The 9,956-nt window shown below is 41.1% G+C and overlaps 2 protein-coding genes across 2 annotated transcripts; both read left to right on the top strand.

Moving 5' to 3' along the window:
• The first annotated feature begins 103 nt into the window (after nt 1–103).
• On the top strand, nt 104–2,686 carry birc5a (baculoviral IAP repeat containing 5a). The gene is made up of 4 exons (XM_084567491.1): nt 104–450; nt 1,260–1,369; nt 2,044–2,161; nt 2,379–2,686. The coding sequence occupies exons 1-4, from the start codon at nt 343–345 to the stop codon at nt 2,466–2,468; spliced, it is 426 nt and encodes a 141-aa protein (XP_084423617.1). The 5' UTR covers nt 104–342; the 3' UTR covers nt 2,469–2,686.
• A 173-nt stretch (nt 2,687–2,859) lies between these two features.
• On the top strand, nt 2,860–9,501 carry tmem235b (transmembrane protein 235b). Its single transcript, XM_084567492.1, has 4 exons — nt 2,860–3,410; nt 3,544–3,615; nt 3,736–3,873; nt 8,730–9,501. Exons 1-4 carry the CDS (start codon nt 3,233–3,235, stop codon nt 8,957–8,959), a joined length of 618 nt encoding a protein of 205 aa, XP_084423618.1. The 5' UTR covers nt 2,860–3,232; the 3' UTR covers nt 8,960–9,501.
• Nucleotides 9,502–9,956: the final 455 nt, after the last annotated feature.

The raw sequence follows: 9,956 nt of genomic DNA, 5'->3' as shown, positions 1-9,956 counted from the left end.
AAGAGTATAGAATGAGAGAAATCTATCCTGTCAAATTTTAACTACAATTAAGTAAAAATAGTCACAGTTTTGTTGTCTTTACTCAACAATTATTGGTCTAAATATCCGGCTGGCTTGAGAACAGTAGGGGGTGTACTTGTGCACTTTCAATAATATCCTTTAACCGACGAAGAAGAAATTATGTGACGTTATTAGTCTGTGTCATAGTCTGTGTCCACCAATCAAAACAGCCGGAGACAACATTCGCCCGAAATTTAAAAACGCCCTGTAGCTCAGTAGCTTTAGCTGGTGACAGACAGGTTTGGGCTGAAGTTATACCTGTACGTTTTAACTCTAGATACCATGGACCCCATCAGCGAAGAGCATACCAAAATGTATTTCTTTGAGAACAGGCTGAAAACTTTCGAGGGCTGGCCGTTCAACGAAGACTGCATGTGCACCCCGGAGAACGTGAGTGAACGTTGAAAACGGTCGACTTTAGCTACGATTAGCCGCGACTTAGCACTCATCTGCTAACACAACAACAACAGCAGCTAGCTTCAAAACATAAACGCTTTTATTCAAATTAAACGCACTGTAACCTTACATAAAGTTTAGCCGTAGATTCAAATGTAATATCGGAAACTCTAGTTTGAGCGTCAGCTGATAAAGAAGTAGCTGTAGATATTGCTATAGGTATTACAGTATTACCTGTAATTCCGAGGGAATACCTAATAACATAACTTGGTCATCTGATGATTGTTTTCAGTATGGTCTAATTTCCCAACTATGTTTCAGATAATTGATCAGCCATTGATTCTATAACATTTCCATAAAATTCTTGAAAAATAAGCAGAAGAGCAGTCCCTAAACCCAAACACACTTGATTTACAGCAATCTACAGAAAACAAATCATCATATTTAAAACGCTGAAACCAACACATTAACTGCAAGTAACTGCTATTGAGTTGTTTATTAATCTGTAATTAGTTTCTCCATTTATCAGCTGGTTAATAAAAGGTTGTTTTGTCTCTTAGTTGTGTCCAAAACTCTTCACAAAAATATAAGTGAAACAGAGAAGGGAATGTCTGAAAAGCTTAAATGAAAATGTTTTGCCTTCAAAAAGGATCAGTCACTCTTCAGAACTGTTTATGTGCAGAGCAATCAATGAGTCTGCTCATTAAATCTGACTTTCATGGAAAGTTGTTGACCCAGCTATTCAATCGATTTACTAATCACATTTCCAATGTTTTTTTTGGTATGCAAATTTTCTCTTCTAGATGGCGAAAGCTGGCTTCATCCACACGCCTTCAGAGAACAGCCCAGATGTCGCCATGTGTTTCTTTTGCCTCAAAGAGCTGGAGGGCTGGGAGCCCGACGACGACCCAGAGTAAGGTCACAGCATTACTGACTTCATGAGTCAGATTTGCAACGTCACAAAAACTGATCAGGAACAGGTTCCATGTCCACGCCCGATGGCTCAGAGTTGTTTTAGCAGCATAAGGGGGAATTACTCAATAATATAAACGTTTTAATATTGTGGCTGACACTATTTATAGTATAGTGAATTTATTGTGATGTCCAAGAAACCAGGATTTAAGTCTTGTGAGGCATGTTATCCTGCTGGAAGTAGCCTTTAGAAGATGGGTACACTTTAGTCATAAAGGGATTTACATGGTCTTCAACAATACTCAGCTAGGCTGTGGCATTAAATGATACTAAATAGAGACCCAAAGTACACAAAGAAAATATTCCTCACAACATTACACCCCCACCGCTTAGACCAGCCCACCTGGCACGAACAATCATGCAACCCTTCTGATGCTTGGTTTGAACCCCAGCAGATAGTTTAAACCATAGTGAGTTGCTGCCATATTACTGTCTTATTAGATATTTGCATGAATGCGTATTTGAACAAGCATACTCACGTAACTGGCCAGTGTGTGTATATGGTGATAATGTTTTCTCTAAAGGTGGCAGAATTGTACTAAGGAACCAAACATGTATTTGCTTTGTCATTAAATGTGGCTCCCCTCATCCCCCTGTTTTTTATTGTGTTGCCAGAAAGGAGCACAGGTCCCATTCGTCATCCTGCCACTTCATCAACCTGAAGAAAAGCGTAGAAGAGCTGTCTGTGGAGGAAATGCTCAAACTACAGAAAGAGAAGCACAAGTTCATCCTTGTATGTACTCTATAAGAGAGACCCATTTATTTCTATAATGCACCAAGATTGTTAAAAGTATGCTTTGAACATCATTTTTAAATAGGCATTTTCCTGTCCTGTACGGACTTGCAAGATGATTGAAATAATTCCCCAGGGTGAATAACGTCTGCAAAATGTAAGAACAAAGTGACCGTCTCCTGAATTCTGATTCAGATCTCATCTCTTTCATTCACAGATGAAATCGTGTAAGGAGGCCCTGGCTAGGTTTGAAGAGGCAGCCAAACAGAAAAAGGCAGATATCAAGTCAGCCATGGGAGAAGAGTGACACCAAAATAGATGCAGATGAATGAGATGGGTGGTGTGTGAGAGATTAATTGTAGCTGCCAAGTGACAGACTGATTTCTCTGTGAACTGTCCTTTTAACACGTCTTGCAGACGCCTTTGTTTCTTCTCTGTCATGTTGTATACTTGTTCTCTTAAACGCTTTCTGTTTCCATGTGTTTTTATTCATTAAACTTGTTCTTCTGGTTACCTGTTTTTGTATTATTTGTGTTATTTTGCAATTTACTAAGGAGTAGCAGCAGCTTGAGGAGGTCTAGCATTTTTTCATTTCAGGAAACTATTTTCGTGCTGGTAATATGTTTAGATTTATGGCAACCCCGTGGAAATGTCTCGGGTTGCATGCATTTTTTTATTCTGTCTCATTTTATTTAAGCGACAGGAGAGTCTTCCAATATCCCTTTATTACGTGCCTTGCGTAAACATGTGCCTCCTGATCAATCCACGTCCCTCCCAGACAGAAGCTGCCGTTGCTGTTGCTGCTGCTGCTGCTCAGGCAGTCTGCCGTCTCTGCGCAGCTGTGTGGATTCACTCTTACAGACAAAAACAAGTTCATCGTTGCGGGCATTTTAATTACCCGATGGTAAAGATTTTTAGATAAACAAAATGCCATATATATTTTTTTGTACTATAGGTTGCATAATAAGCGCGTAAACGTTTGACAGAGTGGACCAGCGCTGGGAAAGCTGCGTTACGCACGGGTTAAAGCGATCCGGTTCATACGCGTAATTAAACCTTCACCTGTACAGGATGAAGGTAAGTTTCGGCGCTCTGGTGATCACAGCCGGCTTCTGCGGCATTCTCAGCTTCGCCTTTTTGGCGACTTCTCTCGGAACCGACTACTGGTACATCATAGAGGTGAATCCCATGAACATGTGTGACTTGGACAATACGAGCTCCCACTGGGGACTGTGGAGCATCAACGAAGGTGACCGAACTTTTGTCTTAATGATTAAGATTTCAACCAATCTAAAATGTCATCATTATACTGCAAATGGAATTTGGCTTTTTTTGTTTGTTTGTTTTGTTTTTTTCAATTCTCAATTTTAATACCAATACAGGTGGGAGGATGGACGCAGACGCTAATGATTCTTTCAGATCGGACCACTCTCCATACACCGCTACTGAACGCAGTAAGTCCCCCTCTCCTCCAGTTTTGATGTAACCCTTTATTTATCACATAGTAATGCCATTTCATTGTCAAGGCAGTCGTAACTCCATTGATGCTCCATATTCCATCTGTTTCTATCCAGTCATGCACAATGCAATAGTGATAGTGCTCTCCCTCAGCCTGGTTCTGTTGCTGTTTGGTGGCATCTGTGGTTTGGTCAGCTCCCTGGCCAGGAGCCCGGTCCTCCTCACCTGCACTGCCTCCTACTTCTTCATCCGCAGTAAGTTAAGGTTCAGTTCATTCTCTGTATTCATGCTAAGCTGCTGCTGCTGCTGCATTGGAGGCAGAAGGTCAGGTCCAGTTGTTTCCGCCTCAGTAAATGCTTGAAGGCAATGCTTTGTGCGGTGAGGGGAAAAGCTGATGTATTTTACCACCCATTCAAGACAGATCCATTAAAATAAAAACCACAGTCCACCGTGTTACTACTGGCAATACATGAAATAGCATCATCTGCACTGTACGCAGCCTCACAATACCCCTCTTCTATTCAGAATATGTATTTTATGACCCTTAAAATTGGATTGGCGTAGAAACACTGAAGTGACATTTTAGGAGAAGCTGCATCAAAGCAGCTCCGCTTTGCATCATTGACCTCATTGTTAAATAAAGCAGGAGCCCTTAGGTGGTTATGTAAAAGAGTTAATTGTCCAGACACATGATGGGAATAAATTTGCGTACAGTGAGGGACAGGATACCTCAGACGTGTGCTCTCCACGTTGCACCACAACAAAGAACAGAAGTTACAGCAACGGCTTTCAGATGAATTTAAATAGAACTCCACTGAATACGGTAAATAACCAGGTCCCACAGTCCGTGTGATGTTTCAGATGGAACGGGTGGCTAAGAAAGGAAAAGGAAGAAGACTGAGAAGAGCAGAGCAAATACAAAAAATATATTTTTGTTATACTGTTTTGGACAGCAGGCATTTTGTCCTGTCACAGTAGAGAAAGCACAGGTGGAATAAATGGTGGCTCAGTTCCATTAAGTCCACCGAGCCATGGCAGTGAACTAGCATTCACAAAGAAATGCTTCCATCATATTGCAAGTATAAATGTGAACAAAGGTAATAATTTACTGTCCCAGTCTCCATTCATACATTATTTAATGCGCTGATTAATGCACTGGAAGGCCATGTAGGATTATGTGTACGTGAGCAAGTGACGCAGTAAAGCAAGTCCATGCGGTTAATTTGAACAGGCCCAAGTGCTTTATGTGCGGCACTGAATCTGACCTCAGCTATTGACCTCATGTGACTGAAGGGACTGAGGTTTATTATAGCAGCCAAGGCTGACTGGCAGGTTGATTTATCCATATTGGTTAAGTATGCATGAAAAGGCAGGTGCTTTTGGGTCAGTTATATAAAGAGCCCCTCACACTGTATTCTGTCAAATGGGTAATTGGAGCTTTTTTTGTGCTTTAGGGAGAAACAACAGGGATTTCACACTGTTTCACGACATCCCAGTTTATGCTGTGCGTGTATACACATTGTGGTTACAGACCTCTGCCAAAGCTTCCTGAGACATCCACTCCATTGGTTCTGCAAAAATATCATAAATGCATCACATAAATAATTAATGTACAATTAATCTAGAAAAATATTAGAAACACTGACATGCAGGCAATGGCAATTTTATAATGAAGTTATGGATTCATGTGTTTATGATGCATACATGGAAAATGCATAGTCTAAAAACATATTTGTTTATGGTGCTGCAAATTCTGTTCCATCAGACAAAATTGTTCTGAAATGTCCTGAAATGGCAAAATCTCATTAATGTAGCTATAAGATGTAAAGTAGCCACTACACATACAACCATGCCACTTGAATCAGCAAAAACTAAACCCTAAAAATGGAGACATGAAAGTAAAATAATGTAACACATAAAATAACCTACAGAAAAATGTCACAGGGCAATTAATTCTGTGGTTCCTGATCAGATCTAGGATGGGAACCAACCTGGTTCTCTCTTAAAGACCAAACTGTGGTTTTTAGCCATTAGCAAGTGCCACCCTATAAGGTACACCCGTTAAACTGCTTGTTAACGCAAATGTCCAGTTCAAAAAAAAAAACATCAGACAGGGAGGAAAGAAGAATGAAGTGACTTTAATGTGGCATGGTTGTTGGTCTGAGTATTTCAGACGATGCTCATCTGCTGGGATTTTCACACACGACCAATGGTCTGAGAAAGGGAAAATATCCAGTGAGCTGCAGTTGGCTGGGCAAAAATGTTTTGTTGATGCCAGAGGTCAGAGCAGAATGACCAGAGCTGGTTCCAGCTGGCAGAAAGGCAGCCATAATTTAAATGACCACATGTCATTTAAATTTCCGGTGTGCAGCAGCCAGGGCCTTGTACGAGTAGATGAGGTATGAGGCAGAATCTCTGAATGCACAACACATCGAGACCACACCCAGTGGCACTCTTGTCGGCCAAGAACAGAAAACTGAGGCTACGATTGGCAAAGGGCTCACCAAAACTGGACAGCAGAAGACTGGAAATGCGTTTCCCGGTCTGAGGTGCCTCAATTTCTGCTGCGACATTCAGACCAAACTCTTAGGAATGTTTCCAGCATTTTAATCTATGCCACGGAGAATGAAGACCGTTCTGAATCTAACATGAATTTTACTGTTTCTGCTTCACACGTCAAGAGAGCTAAAAGCCGTTAAAATGGATCCCGTCCAGCCACTCATCAAGAAGAACTCTTAACCTCTTAACAGCGAAGTTGAAAGAGCCATCTAAAACGTCTACTGTGCAATAGGGACCAAAGAAAAAAAGAGCGCCTAACGAGATAATATTCTAAATGTTGCAGCTGCCCTGTAACATGTTAACCTGGTTATATAATCCAGACTAAAATGGCTCCACAGAGTAAATATAGTTCTATCAAATTTAACAGGGCTGGTTCTTTTGCTGTAAGGTAACAGAGCAAACTGAATGGAAAACAACCCAGCAAACTCAGTTAATTGCATCTAACAAAAGATGTAATTGTGTTTTTTGGGAGAGTTAGGTTACTGTTAAGGACGGTAAAGCTGTTTAGTCAGTCTGGGTATTAACAATAATCAAGTTACTCTTGTGTACAGAAACGTGACCCTTGAACATCTGGAATAGCTCTGTCCCCCAGATCTCTCGGGTGCTCTCCATCCAACGCCTTATGACCTCTATAAAGAGGATCATGTGATGGATGAACACTTACTCAGAGAGACTCTTTAGTCTCCCTTTAATAAGCAGCACATGGTAATGTGTGGAATGGAATAAAGGCTCCAATTAGATTAAAGTCATCTTGTGAACTTGTTGCCTGTCCAAGTCCTAACATTTTTTATTTTTTTATTTTTTTAGCTTGGTACTCCAGTGTTTCTCTGTGCTCTGTTTGTTTTCAGCTTTCTGTCGCTCGTGATTCAGTTATATTGTGGACCGAGCACTTAATTAATGCTGAGCATGCTTAAAGTATGTCCTCAGTCAGCATGTTATGTTAATAAAGCCCTGACATAAACCTGGAATGGTGTGTTGACACCAAAGGGTGAGACTTTTTATGTGAAAGAATCAGGAACACAATATAGATTCATACCAACACCCAGATAATTAAATATATAACATGATAATTACAAGTCCTTGTTAATTGCTCCGTGTTCTGTCTTCAGTCTGATGCTGGAAACACTTTCCTCATCACCATTAAACATCTAATGAGTATTAGTCTGAGCTCCTTGCAGGGCTTTACTATCGCCTCTCTTCTACTTCATGTTGAGTGTGGTGTACACCCTGAGTAAGGTTTGCTCTGTAATGTAAACATTTACAAAGCCATTTATGTTAATATGTAAAAGATAATACACACTAATATATTATTGTTGCTGTTGTATGGGTTGTAATGCTTGAAAGTATAAAATAATGTAATTACAGAAACGAGGCAGGAAGACTAGAGGTTTTGGTGTCGTAACGACAATAATACTATTAGTAGGCACAGCTTTTATTTCTATTGTCAGTTAATCTGCAGAAATGGTGTCCACAACTGGCTTTAAGTCATAAACCACAGTGGACAAAACAGTATCTGACTTGATGTTGCAAGATAGAAGGTCAGAGAATTACCCAAAGGTATTTGGTAAATATCTGTAAAAACATTCATGGCAATCCATCCATTAGTCCATTTCAGTCTGAACCAAAGTGGTGCACCAGCTGTCAACATGCTGACACTGCAATCTGTGGTACCACCTAATGGCTACATATGCCCATACAGCTTCACAGGACCTAAGTGGATATTTTTCTTTTTGACTTCTCTTATTAAAAACTGTCCAAACCTGCAATCTGTTCACTTAGTTTCTCAGAAGATACAGGAAAGCAGTTAAGGTTTTACAGCGCAGAGGCACACCAGTGACTTTTTGCTCAAATACGTGCGATCGGAACTAACTTCCCATCAGTCATGCATCCACTAATGGAGTTTGTCAGCTTCCTGTGTCTTTTGTAGTTCGGTCATTTCCCAGCCGTCTCTCTCCCCGCTCCTCTGTTCCTTTGCTCTTTGTGGCAAAGTGCATAAAAATGAGACATCGGATGCTGTTTCCTCATCATATTCCTAGTTTGTTGCACCTCGGGGTGTAATTGTAATAAAATCTTTATTAGGCCCACCCTGGGCAGCCCCACTCGCATCCCCTTAAAGCCAATAGCAAGCTGTCAAAATTAAAAGGGTTTCCAATAGCAACACTGTGACAATCGTGTCGACTGTGTGTTTGCCGTGGGACAGCAGACAGTGACATGCGTCATCAGAGCATTTCCTGTCTCTTACAATTTGAGATTTTGGGTAGCTTCATGAGTGGCTTGATGTTACTGATGAGCTCCCAGCACACAGCAAATTCCCGCTTTATAATCGCCTACAATGCAAGCTTGTGCTGATGAACAGAATAGATGGCCTTGGATGAACATTTTAAAACTGTGAAACAGCTGTTTCTCACCTGACAAGATATTGTGTATATATATATATATATATATATATATATAAAAGCTGTGTACAGCGTCCCTGAACTTCACAAATCAAAATAATGTTCAGCTGAATTTGGAGATAGTTTAAATGTTTGTTTTTTCTGTCAATCTCCAGGTCTGCTGACTCTGTGCGGTGCAAGCCTGTACATCATCTACTCGTACAAAGCCCTGGCTGAGACGGAGAGGCAGGTCGGCCAGGAGTGTCTGGCCTACGTGACCACCTCCTTCGGCTGGTCTCTGGGTCTGGCTTGGCTGTCCTACGGCCTGGAGCTGCACACCGGAGTCCTGTTGCTTGTAGCCGCGCGAATGGCCAAGCTGCGGCACAGCAGCCCCAGTATGGCCTGAAGCAGCCCTCCACAGCTGACCCACAGTGTTAAAGAAAGAGACTGAACTCTGAGCGAACACCGGTGAAACTAAAGTCAGGTATACTGCTGCCATATGTTCCGAAGGGTTTGGCAAATAACAAAATGGTTGTTGAAGACTCATTTAAAAGAGAAGAGCGTTTTATCGTTTTAATCTGTCTTGCTTCAGACTGGAGATCTATATCATGGTGATTTACAGCAGGAGGTGCACTAAGAGGTCTGAGTTAAACTGGACCAATTGCGCCCTCTTGTGGTGTGAACAGGTTCTCATAGGCATGGTCAGTGCACTGCATCATGCTGATTGTCATACTGCTGTGATTTAATCTGTGCCAAAACTACACTGAAGAACTTCAAATGTAATAATCTTGTAATGTTACTTTAGAGCTATAGAAACAGCATTAAGCTTAAACAGTGTCCGTTTGACGTGTGCTGCATTTGTTGTTGGTTTTTTTTTGTTGGATGTTTAAAGAACACATAAACGTATTCTAACATTGTGCCATGTTAGTTACATGTTTTTGTAATAATACAATAAATGAAATAAAAGTTTGTTCCACATAACCAAAGCTTAAAAGTGTTTCAGTGCTGCAACAACTTATCTGAGCCCTTTCATCGTAACACCCAAAGGGATGGTTTAGGTTCTGGGGGGGGGGGGGGGGGGGCATTGGAGGTCAGTGTTGTATGAGGTACTTACTCATAGTCGGTGTATTACCTAGACTAGATGGGTTTCAGCACAGCCCCAATTTGGAGAGGTGGAGAGGAGTAACAGCAAAAAAAAAAAAAAAAGGAAAAGAAAAGTAATGACCTGCTGTGTAAAGTGTCAGCAACAAAGTGTATTTTAGCCACCAAAAAAAAATCTGTATCAGCTGAAGTGTCGGCTATATTTAGAGTATTATCACCACTTTACCTTGCCCTCGGCCTTTAATGGTTGGGAACTTAAGCTATTACATTGATCTACGCTCTCCTCAAACCCACCAGACTTC

Source organism: Chelon labrosus (genome assembly GCF_963514085.1).
Source record: "Chelon labrosus genome assembly, chromosome: 19".
NCBI classification, from domain to species: Eukaryota; Metazoa; Chordata; class Actinopteri; order Mugiliformes; family Mugilidae; genus Chelon; species Chelon labrosus.
This window is presented reverse-complemented; position numbering and strand designations above follow the sequence as displayed.